This window comes from Micropterus salmoides, unplaced genomic scaffold (genome assembly GCF_014851395.1).
Source record: "Micropterus salmoides isolate LMB-PRFRI ecotype aquatic unplaced genomic scaffold, ASM1485139v1 Ms_hic_scaffold_8, whole genome shotgun sequence".
Classification (NCBI taxonomy): Eukaryota; Metazoa; Chordata; class Actinopteri; order Centrarchiformes; family Centrarchidae; genus Micropterus; species Micropterus salmoides.
Genome location: NW_024044570.1, coordinates 30,332,607 through 30,356,206, shown reverse-complemented (window position 1 = coordinate 30,356,206; position 23,600 = coordinate 30,332,607). Strand labels below are relative to the sequence as shown.

The 23,600-nt window shown below is 41.8% G+C and overlaps 1 protein-coding gene across 2 annotated transcripts in view; it reads left to right on the top strand.

The window, feature by feature from the left end:
* Positions 1-481: 481 nt before the first annotated feature.
* Positions 482-23,600, top strand: part of znf423 (zinc finger protein 423) — a 144,471-nt gene continuing 121,352 nt past the window's right edge. The window contains exons 1-2 of one of the 2 annotated variants that reach the window (XM_038705624.1): positions 482-1,899; positions 23,241-23,303. In XM_038705624.1, the coding sequence (XP_038561552.1) occupies positions 1,860-1,899; positions 23,241-23,303 (103 nt within the window). In that variant the 5' untranslated portion in view covers positions 482-1,859. The remainder of the gene's footprint in view (positions 1,900-23,240; positions 23,304-23,600) is intronic. The other variant, XM_038705625.1, reaches the window with a different exon arrangement.

The following is a 23,600-nucleotide window of genomic DNA, read 5'->3' as shown; positions in this document are numbered from 1 at the left end:
TTTAATCACCTCCATTTGTGACCAAGGAATTACAACCTCCTGGGCATGACTCAACTGTATGTATGTTTCCATCCAAGAGCTACACAAATTACACATACATTACACTGTGGTAATTCCTTACTTCTTACAAACAAACAACGAATTCTGGTTTTCTTATGCATAAATAAAATGAATACAAAAAAACATACTTTCTGTCACAACTTGAAGGGGCCTATAATTGGCATAGTACAGCCAAGGAGATGAAAGGAGCATGCTATTAAATGCAGAGGCCCAAAAGAAATGTTTAACACAGAAATACAAAACATTGTCATTGCTACTGGGGCGTGAGAGTGACACGTTGTGACACTGGTTACTGGCTGATAGCACCGTCCTCTACCGCTGGGCAGTAGATACCAGATACCTCAGCAGCAGGTGACATAATAACTTGTTCACTTGTGCCCTTATTTTGTTTGGCGAGAACTTGTTTATTGCAGCTTTTAACTTTAGAGCCTCTTCCACATCCCACTTTAATCCAAGTCCATATTTTCCCTCTGTCTCCTCCCTCTGTATTCTCAGTCCCGGTTGTAGTTGTGCCGGTCGGCCACAGCTAGGCGCTGTTGCCTAACTCTCCCCTCTGCTTCCTCTCTCTCCCTCAGCCCAGCCTGCCTCTCTCCTGCCTCTCTGCCTCAGCCAACCCGGGCTGTGCCGAGCTGCTCCCTGCGGGATCAGAGCGCTCCCCCGCCGGGACCCTTCTCTCACATCCCCCTGCTGGGACGCGGCTACATTTCCAGCCAAGCACTGCCTGCCTTGGCTTTATTATGTGTGTCTGCGCCGCAGCCCCGCCAGCAGAGGCAGGCAGAGGAGGAGGAGGGAGACTGGTAGCCAGAGTCAGGACAAAGAAAAAGCAGGGAGACAGAGGCTAGCGAAGGGTTAGACTGGTTGAAATATTAGGCTGCTATTAATACCGCCGGTAGGGCATTGGGAAATATTAACAAAAAAAGCGTGGGTAGTAAAAGCAGTACTATTGCCCTCGGGGTGGAGATGCAGGGGAAGAGCGCAATGTCCATGCCACCACCACCACCACAACAGCCTAGTGTAGAATAGCGGGACGGACACAGGAGGCTGGTCGGTTCGGGTCGGTGCCGCTTTCCTGGAGGGAAAAGATAAACAAAAACAGACTGAAATAGTTTCGATAAACTAAATAAGCCCCGACGAGGACGGGAGGAGCGCGAGGGAAGAAGCCACGTTTCATTTCGAAAGCAATTTCCCAGAACATTCTCCGTCGCTTCTCATCACCTGGACCGTCACGTACCGCTGTGGCACCGCCACCTCGCACTCGGACGGTGCCGCTGTCACTTTCCCCTCAATACCGCGCGGGACCTGTTCAGGTGTTTGCCGCGCGCGTGGCTGGCAGCTCGCGCCCCGGTCCGCTAGTGCTGGAAGAAGTCGGAGCGGCACGAGCGCCCGGGCTGCACAACGCGTGCAGTGGGGGGAAATAAAGAGAGAAGAAACAAAAAAGCGAAGCTGTCTGCGTCGCGGCACGCTGTTACGAAGAAGAGAAGAAGTTGTTCCCGTTTATTCTACAGGTTGCGCGAACCCTGCCGATTGTTGAGGAAGAAAACGCACCAGAGGAGCCGAGCGTCGCCTCCAAGCCTCTTCACTCCCGGTGTGTGTGTGTGTGTGTGTGGTTTGTTGTCGTTGGACTAACGGCCGTTTCCCACTCAGACTGAGGCTGCCGCATTGCAACAGGCGAAGAAGCAGCAGCGAAGTGGAGGAGGAGGAAAGACAACCCGACTGTGTCTGCATGGTTTGCTGAAAACACGAAACGGAACAAAAACAATTAGAGAGCAAAAATTCAAAAAATCTGTTCGAGACCAGAGATGTCTAGACGAAAACAGGCCAAGCCGCGCTCCGTTAAAGGTAAGAAACTGTTTATTTTGTACCGCATGTAAACGGACACTGTGACTCCGGAGTGGGTAAAGACGCCAACGCGACCAAAACCATGACTAAGATTTTATGACCAACTCTGGTGCCTGTTTAATTTAATTTCCCCCCAAAGGGGTGCAAGCACTCTATCTGTAGTTGAACAACCGAGGTAGGATAATTCAGTGTCTCTTACCTTAACAATTAGTGTGTTTGCTCACTTTTACTGTTGGTTCACTAATTGTTTGTAATTGGGCAGGACGCTGTTAAAAACGATTAAAATATAGCCATAAGAAAGGGTATAGTTTAATTATATTGTCCACCTTCCAATTGTTTCAAATAGTCACACCATTGTCAGAAATAAGCTTTCAAAGAGCTACAGTTTAGTTTCGCTGTCTGCTGGTCCACTTGGCTAATTGTTTTCAATTAGCTGCCGCACTGTCAGAACTTGAAAGATGATACACTGGTGTATCGTTTTCCTGACAGCGTGGGTAGTGCTTTTGGATAAACTTGTTGTAATTCACTCGGTTAATGGGCCTATGTATTATTCCCATGTAGTGATTTATTGCATGCCACTGCAGCTTTGTTGTAGTAAATTTGATTGTTTGACCCCAAAATCAAGTCACTTAGCCCTTATTATATGTCTTTGTAGTCACTGATGTTTCTTTTCACACCCAAATAATGATCAAAATTGGATGTAAAATCCCAATTTTCTTCTCAAATGTTGAAATTCCCCAGACCTTAAAGGAGTTGTAGTGCATTTCTGGACGTGAATGTATTTGATCTTAGATTTAAGACTATTTAGACTATTTCTGTGAATATTTGCTCGGGTTTTCTGGCCTCCCTTCCTACTTCTAAAAGATGCCCTGCAAGGTTGGGCACACATGAAGACCAACTCTGGAATTTAAAGATTAATTTTCCAAAATTAAAAAGTCTAAATTTACAGGATTCAAATCCTTAAGTTTGCAGTATTGTAATATTTTTACCAAAGGAAGCCTCATTCCCCCCCATTAAACCATAGTATTCATTGCAGTGCATGGGTGAGTGGGCATCATGCATGAGGGCATGTGGTGGCCTTGGCCTCCATGTTTCCTTTATGGGACCCAGATGGGCAATGGGATGGGCTGACCATGTGGTTGCCACCCCCTCCCCCACTTCCCATATAGCTTTCCCTTCTTCTGTGTCTATATGGGGAAAAAAAGCATATTTCTGACAGTGGTACTAACTGGGTGTTTAATTTGATTAGCAGTGGGATTTTCACCAAAGGAGTTCAGCCTCTCCTGCAGGTTCTGAAGTTAAACCTGCATCTGAGGCTGGGTGGGATTCATTTAGGGAATTGTAGGAGAGGCTACTTACATTCCACACACAAAGTACTGGAAGCATTTGATATTGTGTTTGCTTTGGTATATGTTTGTGGTTGTAATATCTATTACTGTGGGCTAGGCCCATATGTACAGGTTGTTTTTCAGTTCAGTCCACAGTACAGGCTGACAGAGATGTCGTGCGGAATGGGATGTGATTTTGAGGAATACGGTAGCAGATAGCACAGCCTTCTCTGCTGTGAAGCTGGTTTCAGTTAATACATGCAGCCCGTCTTTATATCAATAGTAAAGATCCACGCAGTGTGAAAATAATAAATGCTGTTTGTTGTCAATAACAGTACTTGATGCCTTACATGGATATTGAATCTTGTAAAGTAGATGTTTGAGGTCCCAAATAATAGTTTGTTTTGGCATTCATCTTACTTACTTTTTAATTTAGTATTTTTAAAAAAAAATGACTAGGATGTATGTGTCTTATTTGGAGTTTTGGTTTAGAATCGGTCTTATGATCAGTGTAACACAACCCATTACCACCGTGTCCCATCTTTCGTTACACTCTTAGACTTTATAAGGAACTGGCACACATGTACAAATGGTAACAGATCTGTTTTGTACATAAAGTAGATTAACCTGGTGCTGGTAGTATTTGTGGAGTTTTTGCTCAACTAATAAGATAGGACCTATAAACCGTTTCCTTTTTCTGGGAGCATTGGTACACTCTTTCATTTTGTTTTTGTGTGTGAAGAAAATAACAGTAGATTGTGCAGCGATTGGAGGCCATGGCTCTTGACAGCATAACTGATTGATCTTTTACCCATTTAAATGTGGTTATCAGAACCTAAAACTCGACCAGCAGTATAAAATAACCAAAAATGTATAAACATCTATTTATAATTATATGAAATGGAGAAAAGCATTATTCAAGCCATGACCAGCTAATGTTTGATAAATTGCTTAAACTTTCCTATTTTTTTTTTTGTTTGTTTTTTTCTGTAAAACGACTGATCTACTAGCAATCAAGTTACTGTTTCAGCATTTGTTTAGAGTGGCATTGTATGATTGTCTAGTTGATTTCCACTTAATCAGTATGTGTAAGGTGAGGTTGAAAGGGGTTGTCATTGCCCCCTGCTGCAGTGTTGTTGATGCTCGGTGCAGATTGTCAGTGAACAAATCAGCTGCTGTGGACCAGTGAATCTGTCCACTGCTGCTCTGTGTGTGTGCGTGTTTGTGTGTGTGTGTGTGTGTGTGTGTGTGTACGCGCTTATTGCTTGCAAGACATTCTTATGCATCATGGACACGCACGTCGTGTGTGTGTGTGTGTGTGTGTCACTAAGACAGCCTGGTCTCAGCAGCCTGGATAACCAGAGCTTAGCTTTAGTCAGGCAGCCAAGCGAAGCAGAGCGAAGCAAAGCTGAACGACCACCACTCTGTGTGTGTGTGTGTGTGTGTGTGTGTGTGTGTGTGTGCGTGCAGCGAAGGTAACACAGCCCTTGTAGTCTAGCTTGCCTAAGCACCATGTGTTTTGTGTATGTGTACTCATGCATCTGTGTGTGTACACGCGTGTTGCTATCTCCCCTCCACACCTTGCCCCACTGACAGCTTGGCAAGACCTGGCATTGGGGGAAGATGGAGAGAGGGATGGAGGAAATAGAGAGATGGAAGAGAGGGAAAGGGAGAGAGAGGGAGGTGTTTGGGTGCAGCGCACTGGCACACAGCAGGTGAGTGGGCAGAGGGGAGGGAGCGATGGAGGGCAGGACGAGGTGAACATCGCCAGGGGATCGTATGTGTTTTCATGTTCTTCTGTCTTTCACCTGCTCACCCAACTCTGACTGGCTGGCTGGCTTACGGACTTACCGGCCAGCCAGGCATGCCAAAACAATAACAAAGCATCAAGTCCCACCTCATTCATCTCCTGCTTTAGAGTTGTACTGACTCAGAGTGACAAAGGAATGTTTTTATTTATTTTTTTCTGAGAATGAAATATGTAGCTCATGGGTGCTATGGTAATCATTTATTGTCACTTTACTTCATGGACAGGGTAATGCACACGACCCATATATTCATTATTTTGGTTGTTTGGCATTTGCTGCCAAATCACTTCAAATGTATTGCTACTAAAATTAGCAAAGTTGTTTTTGTTTCACATTTAGGGCATGGACAGCACTAAAGTGATGTGAACTGTGGGGTGAAAATTATATTAATAGGCCTACATGTTTGCTCATGTTCTGCAAATCTTGTCTGTTTCATTTCTCACTTTTTGTCTTATTTCTCATTGTTAGACAGCAAAATCTGTTTCTGTTTTTGTTTTTATTTACTCATAGTGGTAATTTCATTCTGTGTATACACTGTGCTGTACAGCTGCCATTTTTTTAAATTAGCATGCAATCTAACTTAAGAAAATGTAAATAAAAGGAGACTTCATTGCATTGCAGGATTGTGACAATATCAATGTATTTACAATTTACAGTATTATTATGTTCTTTGATATGCCAATCTAATCAAAGCAGTCATAACAAACAGCAGTATTAGTCTTCATATTCCTGCTTTTCCGAGTTTCACGACTGCGACTAAGTTCCTCTGATGGATTTACTTGACCAGTGTAGCCTTTACAGTGATTAGGCCTTGTTAACAGTGGGGAGACTTGACTAATTGCAGTCTGTTAATTGAACACGGACTAATGGCGCGGTGATGGGCCATGACACTAGCTGATGGGGTGAGAGAAAAGGAGGGGCGAGCGGGAGGAAGAAATGAGAAAGCACGGCTTCTCTCTTATCAAAATATTATTTCAGTGGATTAATCCGTTTTTAATGTGTGTCTTTAGCGAGGCGAGGCAGCAAAAATCTCCTTCTCTGTCTGCTCCGGCAGCCTCGCTATCCTATCTCTCCCCCTCTCTCTCTCTCAGCTCTTAGCCCCTTGGGTCTCTCATGTATTATGTAGTGATGATTATTACTTAATTACACATTAATAAATCCGCTTCATTTGCAGGACATTAAATGGGAGTTGAGCGCATATGACAGGGAGATGGAGGAGAGCAGGGAAGATTGGAGGAGGGGGGTGGGGGTGGAGAGGGAGCACTTACTTTTTAGCATGTATTTGGTTTGTTTAGAGTGTTGTTTATAGTCTTTGGAGCCAAATGAGCCCTTTGACCAAGAGGGAAAAAGAGGGGGAGGTTTGGTTTGCTTTTGGCGTGTGCTGAGCCGAGCTCTTAACTGATGGCATCATTTCCAGCCAATCTCCTCCTTTCTCCATCTTTTGCCTTCTCTGTCTGAATCTCTCGTCCCCTCTCTCACCTCTTTATATCCCTTCATAATTTCAGTTTGTGAGGTTTTCCCTCTGTAAACAGATTTTCCGTAAAATTACTAAGAATGTTTTGCCTGTATTTCGCTGACTGACGTGATATAGATACTGTAGCTGCACTGATCTTCGCAGTCATACACTCTGTATGACTCTCTGAACAACCAGTCACAGGTACAGTGCTCGTGTGTGGGGCTCAGCATTCACCTTTCATACTGCTTGACTCCTGATCAAACTGTGCTCATGACATTGATCATCCAAAACAACCAAAAGTTGGCACCATACTTGATCAGATACTTATTTACTTATATGATGAGATGAGTTCCTGACATTATAATAGAATAATTATTGAGTTGATATATTGTATTTTATTTATTATGAAATACTTTTTATTTATTATTCTTGTAAAATGTTTTGTGTTAAGATTAACCACTGATGCATGTGGAAAATTTAGCTTATTTTTTTCAATGAACGACGACAAACAAAGTCTTTCATAAAAAAATGATGGCATTTGGCACTGTCGCTGGGAAATTAACTCATTATTCATTATTGGTCAATATGAAGATTAATTTCTTTTATATTCGATTCATGTTTGGTCTATAAAATTAAATAAAATAGGCCATCACAGAGTTTTCCAGAGCCCAAGTTAACGTCTTCAGATTAGTGGTCGACCGATATGGGTTTTTCAAGGGCCAATGCTGATGCCTATATTTGGAGAGCAGGGTGGCCGATATATAATGCATACCAAAACAAAGAAGTCATGTATAATTCCATTGTTCCATGCAGAGTACAATCTAATATACATGGTTATTTTAGGCAGTAACGTGTATGTATTAATTAATGAAATAGAAAAATACGGGTTTGCTGATTTCAGAACGTGACTGGATTTTAAGGGAGAGTGGGGTACAGTTTGTCAGCTGCATTATTCTCTGCAATCTAACTATATATAGCTAGCTAGCTAGAAATGGTGTTCTCTATACTGTAGCCTATGTGGATGATAGATCGGCCTCTTGAGTGCAGGGCAAAATGCGGTCGGCCAACTTCAGTACTACTCACTATGAGTACTTCAAATTGCTTTTTCTGTCTGACCAACAGTTTAAAAACAAAAGATATTTAATTTACTATAATGTAAGACTAGGAAAAGCAGCAAATCCTCACATTGGAGAAGCTGGAACCAGCAAATATTGGGCATTTCTGTTCAAAAATAGTTGCAGATTCATTTAATCAACTTATCAAATGGACTAATTATATCAGCTGTAGTCTACACCATCTTACTTTTTTACATTGATTAGGGCTGTGTGATAATTCATGTAAGTATGGGATTTAAATGTAATAAGAAACTCTGGGATAGTAATTATTCATTGCCTGGAGTTAAAGTTATTGTCAATTAACTGCTCAAGACTGCCAACCGCCAACCCGCCAAATGTGGGTAAAAATTAATTGTGGCGGGAAATTTCATCAAGTTACAAGCCAATTTGGTGGTTGCAGAATCTAATTATGATATACCTACAAAGGCAAAATCATTAAAAGAAGTAACCAGTTTAAACAGAAGGTCATATGTGCAAGGACAATGATTTTTGTTCACATAAGCGCTGTGGAACTTATCATCCCTGTATCTGACAGTGCACTGTGTGGTGTGTTTAGTATGGAACAGCCAATCTCTTATTTTTCTTCCATTTCTCACTCTCCTGTCTATTTTCCTTTTTCTCTCTTCTCATCTGGCTTTACCATTAGAGAAGTTTAAAGTCATCCTTTGGCAGAGCAAAGAGACTTTCATAGGGTGACTGGCTCTTTTAAAACTCCCTACACACATGGCTTGGATTATTTGAAGACAACAATATGTTTTTTTGCAGGTACATTTGAGTGTTGGAAGGCACCATAAATGCCTTTTCTTTGTTTTATTGATTCAACAAATACAGATTATCTTGTTTTTGTTTGTGCAGCTACAAATAGTATTAGCAATAGTGCAATCATTGTGCCTGCAGCCACACTGAGTAACTCCTGTATAACAGCTTGTATTGGCTTTGCATTAAAGCTTGCTGAACCATTAAATGGCTTTCTGAGAGCTTTGTTAGAAATTATATTGACTCCTCAGCAGGGGGTGGATTTGAGTTTTTGATAGTTGTATTTTTCTAATGGGACAAAAAGAGCTAATGTTGATTGGTGGAGCTCAGCAATACCATGCATTGGATGTAATTGTGCTCATGTTGATCTGCACTCAATTAGAACCCAATCACTACACAATTGAAGGCTCAGAGTAGAACAAAACTCAGTAGAGAAGGCCAATGCTATGGTAGACATCTGACATGTCCCAGTAGGACAAGCACAGGTGCAAATAATAAGATTAATGATGGATGAATTTGATTTAGCAGCTTTGGTTTTAGGTCCCGTTATTGTGCATGTTTGCTCACTATCACATTGTCTTGGGACATTTGAATAGACTGGAGTCATCATTCATGTTATTAGTTACACCTTTGCTTTTGTTACTGTGACAAATCAAAATGTCTGTTGTTGAAATAGGTCTATTGAAAACTCTTTGGGGATTTACACCTGACAATAAAATGCGTCTCATATCCAGATTGTATCTAGATATCATTTTTACCTGGGTACATTTACACCGGATATTAATATGCGTCTCCAGTGTCCACACTAAGATCCGACTGAGATCCAGTTAATTAACCGAACGCGAAATCCTCTTCACGTTTGCGCAGGTCCAAAAAATGCTCTATTAAGTATAGACTGTATGATAACTTTCTGAACGTCGCTTCCCACCTTGATTTGTTTGAATCCATGGAACATACCAGCCAAGTTTTCCTCTCTCTTCAGCTTGCGCCAATGTAGCTAGCTCAGCCAGAAAGTGAAAGCCATTTTTTCCTTGTGCCACCTTCATAATGTATACCGCTTTCTGTTATTTTAGTAGTTCATATTCATCTTAACTCAAAAGTGTGTGAGTTCACGTTCACAAACTGAACATCCAGTTCATCAAAAACATGAGCATGTTCAATGAACGGTGTTCTTTAAGCACGTTCATGCACAACACTGTACAGACACACTGTCTGTCTGCGCCGTCAAACTTTTGATTTTATTTGCGGAAGACAGCGACCCGTATTGTATATCTGCCCAGGTAGTTGTTTTATGTGGATTGACAATGCATTTGCATTTACATTTACCCTTGTGTTCAGTGTGGTCACAATGCATCCCTGACCTGATCTGTTTGGCTGGAAGTCTCAGATGAGAACCTCAGCATATATTTTTTTCTGACCACCTGAAGGAAACTTTCGGATAGAATAAAAATGTTATTTCTGTTTTCCTGTTTACTCAGTGTACTGGATGTCTTGTGTTCTGTCTCATGTTGGACATCTGACATTTGATATGTCAGTATACCTTCTTATGAGTTATGTGATCTTTTTGATTTTGGGAGCCCATGTGAAATCACCTAAACACTGTTGGAAAACAAGTACAGTTTTGTGTGTAATTGGGGATAACTGCTGCAATGGTTAATGGTTTTGACTTGATAAATACCATTCCTTCGTCAGGACACCAGTGAAAATTTAGTTTTGTCTGAAATAATGGATGGGAGAAGGTCATATTAGGCTTGGTTAGGTTTTTATCGTATGGACTGTGTGTGTGAACCCATCTGTGTGTCCACAAAGGGTGAAGTCCCAAAGTGAGGTGTGTGTATGCCAGTGACAACTCCTTATCAGCGGCCAGCCTGGTGTGGTTGTGCACGTACATGTATGTGTGTGTGAGAACAGGGCGTCATGGGCCAGCACTGTGCCATTGTAGCGGCTTAGCTAGTCTCGTTTATCAGCTGCAAACTCACTGGACCTTAACACACACCCACCCCTCTTGAGACACACACACAAACACACACGCACAGTGTAGCTGAGCTCTGTGCATGCCCATGCCCTCAGCTTTTAAGAAGAGAAAGATGATGCTGGTGTGACTATTCACATGCGCACACACTTTGTCAAAGTACACCTAGGTTGCCAAGCCCGTATCCCCCCCCCCCCCCCTGAGGTAGTCTCAGAAGACATGGACCCTTCTAAGTTTCCTGCAAGGCTGTGTGTGTGTGTGTGTGTGTGTAAGCATCTCTTACAGTCTCTTACCAAGAGATTATGGTTGTTTCTTTGTTCAACATTGACTTATTTACTCGCAATTTATTTATCTGTGTAGTTTGGTAATGTTGTCTTGGTTAAGGCTTATTGGATACCTAACTAGTATAGCAACTGAGATTAATTTTGTTATTGATGACTTTTGAATTCATGTAGACTTTCATGTAAAATACAAAAGCATATGCTCATCACAAATTACCATAGCCTTGGGATTATCAACTGTCCAACACCCCAAAATGATTTAATGTACAGTATAATGCAGTGGAAAGCAAGCAAATCTTTGCTTTTGAAAGCAACAATTGTTGATGAATGAAATATTATCGAGTAATTGTTCTCGGCTAATCTGAAATTCTTATTCTCATTTAATTACACTAAATACACCTTTGCTTTAAAAATTTACTTGGTATTACTTTTGGTAAAAATGTTGTTGTTAACTCTTTGGTTATAAGGATTATGCACAAGATTATGATGTGTACATGGCCAGTAGGCATCCATATTTATGATGAATTATTTGGAACTGTTATGGGAACAGGATAGTAGCTTATTATTTTGGACCTAATTACTGCCGTTCTTCCTCCTACATTCCCCCTCATTCAGTCCCTTCTCCCCCTCTTCCGTCCTTCCTTTTGCAGCTTCATGGTTTTCCTCCCTTCTCTCCTTCCTCCCCTCTACCTTCAACCCCCTCTCGCCCTCGAACAATCCCTCCCCCCTTCCTTCTCCTTCTTATTCTGTACATTAAACATTAGTGGTGGGGGCAATTAGTAGTGCCCCTCTGCACACCTGGCTGATGCATAATATATTTATTGGGCTACCCTCCCTCCCTCTCTCTGAGAGACACACACACACACACACACACACACACACACACACACACACACAGCTGTTGATGAAAGGGTACTTTTGGGAAATGAGAAATCTGTGTGTGTGTGTGCCCCCTGGTCTGACCCAGAACTTCCTGAGTTTGAGCTTCAGGCCAGGTCAAAAGTCACTGGTCTAGTCAGGTAAGCATCATGCATGGTCTTAGGAATAAAATTAGGAAGACTTTTTTTCCTGCCTGTCCCACGTTGATAGCACTGTGGTTGCATGTTTAGCAATATTAATATGTACTGCTTTTAGCACATGCTGCTCTGTCTGAATGACAACAAACAGGCCTGCATTTTTTTTTTTCTTTTTCTTCCAGTCAATCATTTTATGTCTGCTGGCTTTTTGCTCCCTGTGCTTGCATGGCGCGCACACACACACACACACACACACACACACACACCATGGACCCTGACTAATGTGTATTGTCCTCAGAGCATGGAGTCTTCAACAGAACAAGCTGCTTGTGTTGTGTTCCTTTTTTATTGGACACTCTGCCGGGTCTTTGTAGTGTGCCCCACTATAGTCCTACCAATGCTTCTTTTTAGTGCTGGAGACTTCAGTTGGTTTTTCTAACTCCTTTCCATTCACCTCCCAGTCAAAAGGCAAGGGTGCCCTGCTGTGAGACACACAATGGAGTGAGAGAGAGCAGAAGAAAGTGAGCAAGAGAGAAACAGTGAGCGAAGGGGACTCCATACTGAAAAAGGAAGAATAGAAATGGTGTGAAAGAAAATAAGAAATTGTTTCATTTATTATCCCTCAATATAGTCTTAATCTTCAGTGACATAGTCATACCTTCCAAATGATCAATGTAATTATGACCTGTTTTGTAGTTTTTCTTTTTAACAAACTAGTCTTGTAACGCCTGGATCAGACAGAAAACGTTTTTCAGGTTCGAAAATGCGAGGCGCACAGCAGTGCCTTTTTTTTGGTTGAATTTGGAAAAGAGCAGTGCGCATCGTTTGTTTTTTCATGTTGCTAGGCAACCACTGAATCAGCAGTCCTGTCAGTCTAATCATAGATTATAGCCCCAGCGATCTATAATCTTTGGTTTGCTGCTAAGTAATAACTGTCATATTAGCAGAAACTTGATCCCAACTCACACGTCTGTCTTTTGTTGCTAAAAACATCTGCTTTAAAAAAATAGACAAACGGAGGGTGCTTGCGCTGGCACTATTTGAGGGTGAGAGGTGTACAAACACGCAGGAGACAGGGAAAGGGAGATCCGTGGGGGTACACGAGACCCTCAGAAAGAGGGGACACCGCTGGTAGTACCACCACCTGGTCCAGTAGCTTCGTCTTAATGATGGTCGGTTCAAGGCTTATTTTAGGATGAGTCGGGGACAGTTTGTTGCTGTCTCCGGACAATCCAAGCAACTGTAAACTTCCGTCAGCACAACTGAAGGCCCGTCTCTCAATTCATTTGATTGGACAATGGGGGGGAAAAAGCATATGACGTCAGGCACTTTTCTGCCCAGAGTAGGATTTTTTTTTTTTTTTAAACTCTGTGCACTCAGAGCACTCCTTCAAAAATGCGAGGTGCAGCAGACGCCCAGAACGCGAGACGCCCAGGGCGCATAAACGGCACGCAGAACGCTCACTGCCAATAGAATACAATTAAAAACAGGCGTCTCTCACTGCAAAAAACGCTGTACTGTCTCATCCGGGCATAAGTCTACTCTGATGACAAATATTTAATGTAGACTGGGACACATTTTGCACTAACACTAAATGTCGACATTCACAATGTTTCTTGGATAAAATGTATTCAGTATCCACTGAACTAATAAGTAATGTTTGTCACAGCAGTACAATAGCAAGCTAATATTCTAGTCGGTTAAATTATTTTGTTTACGTCAAGTTCCCTTTCCTATGCGTATTCTCAGGACACATTAGTTTAAGGATGGACTTGCTCATGTGAGGACAGCATATGTGATTTTTTATAACTTCACAAGCAGGTTCAGAAAAGCCAGAGTGACTTTGCTTGTACTGCACGGAAACAACAGCAGAGGAGGGTGAGGCCATGTTTTTTCTTGTACACCCCGGTCCCTAATAAAAGCTTTATGCTGGTATCAAGACAGAATGAAATGGAGAGACAGTGTTGGTGGAAAAGTGGTTGAGCAGAAAGAGAATGAGAGATTGCATGGTGAAACTGGAGTGAAGGTGTGTGTTGGTCAGTGCAGGCTAATTTTAAAAATGCACAAGTACTGTCTGCCTTAGACTCAGATAAGCACTCAGGGGATTCTCCTCTTCCTCTTCCTACTACTATTACTACTACTACTACTACTACTACTACTACTACTACTACTACTACATTTGAAAAAGTAGTTAAATAACTAACTAGCTAAGACAAGCTCTTTCAGTAGGAAAATAATATCGGTAAACACATTTCGTTTAGTGACATTGGCATGCTGAGCTAATGGGTTTTCTCAACCAAAGAACCAGTGGCACTTTTTGTTTTTGGCACGTTCCTGTGGCACTTTAGCTGAGCCTTGTCTTATAAAGAACTCTGGCACTTGAGATGAGTATCTCTGTGAGCAAACATGAAGATATTGTAGACTGCCGTGTTGGTCAGTATAGGTTAGATATCGATAATTTTGAGCTTGGCCTGTCTGTGACTGAGTGAATTTTTTAATTTTTTTTTAACATTGGGACTAAAATCTGTTGCTAAGCAATATTAAGATGGTTATTTCATTTCTGAATTGTAAAGCTGGTTCATCCAGTTTGAACTGTAAGAAGATATACAATTGTCCCAAAACCCAAAGCCTACTTTTAACCTTAGCTTTAATATACATTTCAACAAATATTAAACATATAAAGAATTAAAATAAAGTGCATTTAGTCTTACGGATAAGATGCTTGATTTAATGTCTACTCAAACAAACAAACAACCAGCCATGCTCTAAGCGCACACGTGCTGTGTGTATATTTTTCTTGTTACTCCCAGAAGGAGCGTGACGAGCAAGTTAATCCATCCGCCAGCGATGCGGCATGACACAAAGCTGTTTATTCTCTCTCTCTCTCTCTCTCTCTCTCTCTCTCTCTCTCTCTCTCTCTCTCTCTCTCTCTCTCTCTCTCTCTCTCCTGTAAAGCCTAATCAAGTTTGTATCAAGCTAAATAATGCCTTAGCATGAAATTGGTGTCTTCAGTCAAAAAGCACTCCCCAGCCTGTACTACAAGAGAAGGCAATTATGTAGCCCTCCCTACCCCTCCACCCTCCAGCCCTCACCGCTCTTGTTGTTCGTTTACTAATATGAGTGTGTGTGTGTGTGTGTGTGAATATGCATGCACTATAGCTGCTATACCCTGTAACTTGTCTCAGCTGTTCGTGACAAGTATGAGTCTGTGTTCATATTGAATCTTAGATGGTGAACTTGATGCCTTTATCTGACTTGTGTGTGTTCCAGTCTGTAATGTTGAGTGGAGGCTGCTGGGGATCTTCTAGTTCAGTTATTTCTGGAGCCTTCCCCAGAGTCGAGATGCTCCTGAGGAATGCTTTCCCTCTCCTCCTCCTGCCCTCTCTTTCTCTCTTTGTCCTACTCCTTATCTCTTGCCCTCTTTAACCTCTCATCCTTCTTCTCGATGGTGCTTTCATCCTCACCTCTTTCTCTCACCTTTCCTCTCCTCCTGCTCGGACTTCCCTTTCCTTCCTTATTCTTACGGCACTCTCTTATATCCTTCCATTTGTGGCCCCCTTTACTCCTCAACTTCCTTTCGTCTTCTCCCCCCCCCACGTCTCTTCTGCTATCGATTCCTGTTCCCGCCACACTCTCTCTGACAGAGAGAAAAACAATTGTCAGATCAGAGAGGCTCTTTAATCTTAAGCAGTGTTGTTTGGCCCTGAACATCAGCTCTGCGTGTGTGTGTGTGTGTGTGTGTTTGTGTAAAAAACGATTGGTCTGCTCTCTGTATGTTGAGAGGTGAATATGGTGTGTGCAAATAAGCAGCTCTTAGTTTTAATGGGTAGGTGTGTGTTTTCTGTTTTTGTATACAGATTGCTTCATGCACGTTACATGTGTGTGTTTGTGCGCTTGGCAGACTCACCACTCAAATAGTACTCTGGAACAAGAAAGCCTTTAGTTTGTACAACTGTGAGTAAGTGAGTTTATTCACTTTGTTTCAGGCCTTCATGTATTTCAGTTTTACATCAATAAAAACTCCCACAAGCCTTGGGGTTGTTGAGCTGCTGAAGCATGTGTCAGAGAAAGCGAGGGGGCATGTGTGCTTAACGTTGTCATATGTTGTTTGGGGTAACTTCGGGAATGTCAGAGGTTGCATAGCAACTCAGTTGGACATGGTTTAAAACCACGATGACCTCATATACAGCAAGAAACAAAAGAGAAGGCGTGCGGTGCAAAATGGGTGGAGATGAGGATAGCTGAGATGGAGATACAGAGGGAAGAATGATGGGGAGAAAAAGTTGTGATGGCTGAGGGTAATAGCAAAAACTATAAAAACAAAATCAGATAGCAGAAACATTTTGGATTAAGAGGGAAAATTATGAGTTAGGAAGAGAGAGGAAGAGTTAAAAAAAAAGAGACAGCGGAAAGAGAAAGATAGAGAAGGCGATGAAGCTTGTCCGCCAGGCTTTGTGTGGTGGTTGTTCTTTCTCTCTGCCATCTATCTAAGCCCTCTGCTACCTCTTTCCCTTTACACACACTCTCTCACTCACACACACACACACACACACAAATACATTGTCCCAAACCCCAGACTAGCCTGGTGTTTCTGGCCAGTGGCTCAGTGCTTGGGATGTGTGTCTGCGTGTGTGTTTATGTATTTTAAGGCTGTTTTGTTCAGAATGCAGGCAGGCAGAGAGAGCGGTTTTACTGCTGATAAAAGTATTTGGTTAATCAGCTTCTGTCCCCGTCCCCTGACTAGAAGTGCTTGCTTATGTGTGTGTGTGTGTGTGTGCTTGACACAGGCCATTGAAGTTAGGAGGGCTCCCGGGGGGCGGGCTGGGGATGGAGATTGGCATCAGCCCTCGGCCAGTAGCGTCACAAAGTCGTTCCTGAGGGACAGGAAGGGCAGCCAATGAGGAAAGTCCCTTTGGAGCTATAGGGAGAAAGGGGGAGGTGGGGGCTAGAAAGTGAATATGGGTTGGAGAGGGGAAGTAAGAGGGGCAGAGGGAGGGAGACACAAAGGGAGGAGGGAGGAACAAGAAAGGAGTGTCTAGGATGAGAAGGAGAGACAGACAGATAAAGAGAGGGAAAGGGAGAGAGAGTCGGATGACAATTACCCTCTTGACTTCTGTCCAGCACTAGTTGTCAATCAGCCTGCCCCTCTGGGAAAAGAACCAGCGTGTCATTGGCTACACTGACCCACATCCCGCCTCTCTGGGCCGCCTGGCCAATGCATGATTGGCCACAGTGACCCGTTCGTCAGAGAGCTCTGGGAGCACCAGAGCCCTGGGCTATCTTGGGAATTAATGGCCCTGATACTGTGCGTGCATGCATGTGTTGTTTAGGAAGAAAAAAGACAAAGGGTTTTCTTATTGAGGCTATAAGTGCTTTCATGGGACAGAAGAGAAGGAGAGACAAAGACAGGGAGCGAGTGAGAATGTGGTAGTGGACGGGAAATGCAGGGGGAGGTGTGGACGAGAATACAAACAGACAAAAAAGAAATTGAAAATGGGTGACGAAGAAGGATGGATGTTGGAACAAAGCATTGAGAATGAGCAGTGATCAAGGAAGAACCACTTAAGAGATAGAGAGAGAAAGACAATTGTGTAGAAAGATGGCAGGATGTGGATAATGAACAAGGGAAGACAGAATGGAAAAGGAAGTGAGGGAGAGAGAGAAAATAGATGAGGTTGTAAATACAGGAGGGAGAGGATAGGGATAGAGAAAGAAGATAGTGGAGAGAGAAGTGTACTGTTGTGTGTGCATTTGTATAATTAATGGCGACAACTGTAAATATTAGTGTATGATAACATCATTATGCAGAGGAGTAACATAATTTTCTTTTCCTGTTGCACTTAGCTCCTCTCCTGATGTATTATAAAACTTAAATTGTGTGTGTGTGAGACCAACTTTAGTATAGTTAACCTGCTTTTCCATTATGACTGTTTTATGTTGGTACAATAAACTTGTTCAGGGGTTTACATATTTCATTGTCTAGAAGGCGTAATAAAAGCAGGTCACACCCTCCATTCCACCCAGAATTAACGTTTGTGTAAATAAATTACCCATCCAGTAAACTTCACATTATTGCTATTTTCCAAGATGCACTGCAGTCATTGTTTTTGTAGTCATATTTTTGTTATGTTACCTCTTTAAATGAGTACACTCTATGAACATAGTATAGCTTACCAGCTTGTAGAACAGGTCTGTTTTTCTAGAGTCAGGTGCCGTGTTGGAAAATGTAATTAATTGCCTTCACTCTTAAACCCATGTGTAAATGTTTGCAGTGCGCTGCTAAAATTAGAGACTACAGATGGAACTTGGATATCATTCCTGGGCCGTGTAACGGCTACAGGTGTTCAATCACCTGAAAGAAGGACCTCATACATTCTACAATCAGCTGTGGATGATTCCACTATTAATCTAAGCCTCTGCCTTAATCACATTAAAATTTTATATTTTAATGGGCTTGGCTGATGTTTGAGCAGTGCAGTTTAATAAAACAGTTGCCAACAATGCGTTAGGCCCCCATTATTCATTATCATTTGTTATATATTATCCATGTGGGATTTTAAAACATTGTCCTAGAAGACGCAGTTCTGCGTACTGATCTCTACCCGGTCTAATCATCTGCAGCTGACATGTCTCCTCATGTCACTCCTCACTCAACTATAGATTAGAAAAATATCTTTAAAATATTATTTAAAAAATTCTCATGATGTATTTATTTTTGCTTTAAGGTCAAAGATTTTTTCCAACTAGTGTATGTTTTTTTTACCTGGACTCTCATATTGGGAAATTCTGCATTGCAAATTTATGCGCGCGTGTGTGTGTGTGTGTGTGTGTGTGGTCACTATGGACAGCCTGGTCTAATGAACCATAGCAGTACATTACAGACAGTAGTGTAGTAGTTGTGTGTTGCAATTTGGTAAAACGGGTACTGTTTGTGTGTTTGCATCTGATTGTTGATTGGTGTTTGCACAAAATGGATAATGTGGTGCTCAAAATGTTGTATCATATCTATAGCATTCCACATTTTAAAATAATGTGACATCAAAACAGCACCTTGGCCTTTATCTTTAATATTCCTGCACACCTCTTACATCAATCTGTGGAAATTACCCAGACTGCAAATAAACACAAATAATCCATGTTTATATTCATGCTGTGAGACTGCATTTATGAGGTACTTCAAAACCTTAGTAAGGAACGCAGACTCAGGTACACCCCACTTCAAAGTATACCCCACTTCCAGGGAAATCACTTGTCTGCTGCTCATCAACAGTAACTGCATTTGATGTATTTGATGAAACACACATTTGATAGACTAAGGTGTCTCAGGGGTTAAGAAAAGCAACAGCAGAAGCAAGGCCTGTGTGTGTGTGTGTGTGTTTTGTGTGTGTGTGTGTGTGTGTGCGCAAATGTGTATAGATGCTCCAAGGATTCCCAGTAGCATCTTGTTTGCTTTGTGTCACACACTCACACATATATCATGCTCTGGGGTTTTTTTGTGTTCACTGTGTGTGTGATGTTATTGAGGCAGATTGTTTGATCTCTAGGCCTCTGCTATCTCAATAATTATTGGTTTGCCTACAGGTATGCTACTTCCGCATTGTGTGTGTGCATTTGTGTATATGCCTTTATGTGTGTATGTGGCCTTGGTGATGTCACCTTAAATCAATATCACAATTATTTGTCACCGATAGACATGTGAAGCTGTGCAAGATTCTCCTCGAATCATTTAGCTGTGCTTTTGGGTGTATTAAAGGGGTGTTAATTTATCAAACGTACAAATAATCATACAAAAATTAGGTTGGTTAAAGATTAATAATGTTGGTTTAGCCTCAATGCTACTTAAAGCTTGAAACATGATTCAGCTTTTCCTTCCACTGAGTCTAAGAAATGCAGAATAATGTCAGTGACCTTTTAATTTTTTGGCAGATCAGCATTAAAGGGATTGTTCAGTGTGGGGTTGTATGAGGTATTTATCTGTACCTGCAGTAGATGGCAGTTGGCGCGGCCCCAGTTTGCAGAAACTGAGAGTTGTACTGGCACGGAAGCTAAGCATAACTTTGCTGCACATTGTGTTCATTGTATTACGCTGCCAGAGACCAGCTGTTTGTGTCAGACTTTCAGCGTTTTTTGGAAGAGATGACGAATGAAAGAAAATTAAAATGAGACGACAACATGCCGTCATTCTAAAAAATAAGACCATTTCTCCCCAAAAAACATCCGTCAAGTAAGGGGATATTTTGTTAGTGCCTGTGTGAAACTCTGGCAGTGCTGGGTAGTTAATTGGCTTATGGTACCAATTTACATTTTTCAAACTAGAGGCCTGAGTGTGAAGGGAAGTGAGATGTACTGAAGGCAGAAAAGAGATGGAGCAACACACACTAGTGGAAAGACGCATACACTGGATTCCTTAAATGCTGTATTTTTCCTAACAGACACACACTCTCTTGCACACACTCGCACATCCAATTGAACTCTCCCCCCATTTACTCACACAGTATGTGTAAGCATGCTCAACCCTTCCCACACAACCACACACATACACCCCTCACCGACCCCCTGATGTGTGCAGGGTTCACTGTAATGGTGTGCGTGTCTCTGAGGGGCGACAGAGGAAGGATAGGGGAATCTAAATAAAGCTGTGTGTGCTTGGCTAATGAAACATACTGTATTCCCTGCAGTCTTCTATAACAATCGAAATGCTTCAGAACTACCAAAAGAACATAGTTTTGTCATGATTTCACCTTTCTTATTTGTCAGGGAAAAATACAGAAAATCCCTGTCACAACAAGACCGGGGAAGCCCGGTTCAAGCAGAGTGTGGTCACAGCAGGGAACACTGCTTGTCAGAAAGTGAAACCTTTGATTCAGGTCTCTGTCCATAAGTGATACAGGTCCCTCTTTTCATGTAGGTTCCAGAAGATTCTTCCTCCCTTCTTAAAGTCAGTGAGACAGCATAATATTGCCAGAGTGCTGAGATGTGTGTGTGTATGTCATATAGGCATTTTTCTACTTCATATTACTTGCAAACAAATGCAATATTATCACGCATAAGCCTTTGCTTTGCATGTTTCTAAAGATACTGAAGGTATCATTAATCTAGCAGTGTATTAATCATGCAACCCCAAAACATGGCTTAATTGTGGGGTAGTATGCTATAGGGGTTTTGGAGTAAAGCCCCTTTTTATTAGATTTTAGGAAGTACTTTGGTTTTTTCTGGTATTCTCTTCCCATACCTTCTCTCGTGTGTTTCTGTGTGCTGTGTTTGGCAGATATGTTAGTCACTGTGGGAGGTCTCTATCAGCGCTGGGTTCTGTTCAGGCAGATACACAGCCTTCAAGTCAAAATCCTGTGTGGGTCTGTCTCGAGTGCATATGCCTGTGTGTGCTGGACCGTATGTGCATATGTGTTTGTCCAGGGATCCATTAGTCTGTTATTAGCACACTGCAGTCCACATCTGGCCCTCAGAACCAGCTCCAGCCCCAGATACTCCATATTCCAGACTTGATCCAAATGCTTTTTTTTTTGCTTTTTTTTTCTAGGTTTTTGAGTAGGTGGTGTCAGTCCTTCTGAATTGTGGGTCAATGCAACATGCACATATGCCATCGAACATACTATTTATTTAATCAAGCAAGAAGGACACAGGAGTCCACTGAAAGTCAATCTCAGGACCACTGTTTTGAGATGGACTCGAGGCTGCATTTTTCAGACACAGCGTTGTTCACCACAGCATTCTTACTTCACCAAATGTACCAAACTGTAGGGAAAAACTCACTTTGGTTCTAAATGTGTGTTTGAAGACACTGCATGAGCACATAAGGATTAAAGATGAAATATGTTTTTGGTTGTTTTTAGACAGCATATTATTTCTGGCTGTTAGTGTTGAGGTGTAGTCCTGCTGTGCCTATGATGAGGTGTGTGTGTGTCCACTGTATTGCTGTGTAGGATGGAAAACCCAGCTTGGTGTTAACTTTAGCCAGTAAAGATGAAGTCACTCCACTATGTTGTTACTTGCTATTGAACACTTAGTTGTAAATTTTTTTAAGGCTGCTATGGATCGCTCAAATGGAAGAATTCAACTGTAGTAAGTTAAAGTGGGATGATAATTCTCCTCAAACTTGGCTCGTCTTGTGAATTTGCCATGTAGAACATTACACACCGACACACCAATTTCTAGTTGTTTTAGTTTCAGTGGTCTACTTTATTCGCTGGAGAAACTGAACACCGTCATATTTAGCAACCAAATCGATCCTTAAATGGTCTGCACATACACTGTATTTGACTGTGTGTTACTGCTGTTTAGTTACCACCGATAATGGGTTTAACTGTAACAAGGAACAACTCAATAGTTTTTCTTTTAAAAGGAACACTTCACTGATTTATAACTTCTTGTTTTTATTTGAGCTTTTGGCTGAGTTTAAATGTGAGGATGGGGTGGGTCAAGAGGGAACTGATGAGGATATGGAGTGAGGAAAATAACGGGGGTTATATAGAGTTGGAGGGGTGGGGGTCACTGGAGTGAGCAGGATGAGAACTATGATTTTGAGAGATCAGAGACAGAGGTGAGTAAGTGAGAAGTGAGGAATCGTGTGGTGGGGAGGGAATATACAGGAAACCCCATTGTGTGGTGGCTCCAGCCATTTCCTGTTTGTGTGCCAGCTGTACTTCCCTCCTTCCTGTTGTACCCAGGAAGTCCGTGTCACATTCCACTTCTGATCAGCTCTGTTTGTGTGTGTGTCAGAGGGTATCTCAGGATGTTGTCTTCTTGTCACTACCTGCATGTTTGTTGCTTCCCTGCCTATTTTTAGGGGTATTATTTAACACATTTTTACAGAGGATAAATGTTTGCATAGATGGATACATGCAGACTCCACAACCTTCCAATAAAACCACTCATGTAGTGGTCATGGGTTGTAGAGACTGCTTAAAGTTTTAATCCAAAATTGGGCTGACAAAGGGGAACACAAAATTCACAACTGTGACTTTTACTTGACTATTACTAGAAAAGTCTAGTCTAAACTACTATATTTATTATAAAAAGTCTGTTAGTGCTGTTATTTCTGAAATACTGTTGTGTTGGGTCACATGATGTCATGAGCACTATTTAGGCTAAGAGATTTAATGCTGTCTAGAAAGAACTGTGGAATCAATTATTTACTATATAGGAATACTCTCTGTGAGATCAATGGTCATTTTCATTTCATGAATGATTTATCTGATGATTATTTTCTCAATTAATCGAGTAATTGTTTGGTCTACAATAATCTGTCACGTAACCTGTTTGCCCATGGTGACGTCATCAAGCTTGTTTTGTCCGACTAACAGCCTAAAACCTAAATATATCCAGTTAACTATCACATAAGGTTTTGGCATTTTTTTCTATTGTAAAATAGATTATAAAAATAATTTAACTTTTTTTTAGCTGTAAACGAGATTGAGCCCATTTTTGCTCAAGGCCGTGGGCTTCTGGTCATGGCTTGGACCCTACTCGGTACAGTCTTTGTCTGTTATAGCTGACTTTACTCTCCTTGTTGAACATTTTGCCCTTTTTGCTTGCTGACAATACAAAATAAACATATATTTTAATTTGTCTTTCTCTTCCTTTCCCTCCAGCGGTAGAAGAAGGGGAGTCTTCAGAGTGTGGAGGGGCCTGGGATGAATCAACTGTTCAGACAGGTTAGTGTACAGACATATATGCGCGCGCACACACACACACACACACACACACACCACACACACACACACACACACACACACACACACACACACTCATAATGTAACAGAGTTCCAGCAAACTGTCAGATCAGCACAAGAGGCTTAAGTCTATACGTCTCTCACAGATGCACACAGTTTGTAATATAAATTCCACATGGTTTCTAATGGCCTGCTCCGAGGGATATCGAGGAGAAAAGGGAGGGAGAGATGAAGTGAAGATCGAAGGAATTAGGATGGAGGGATTGGTGAAGTATTAGG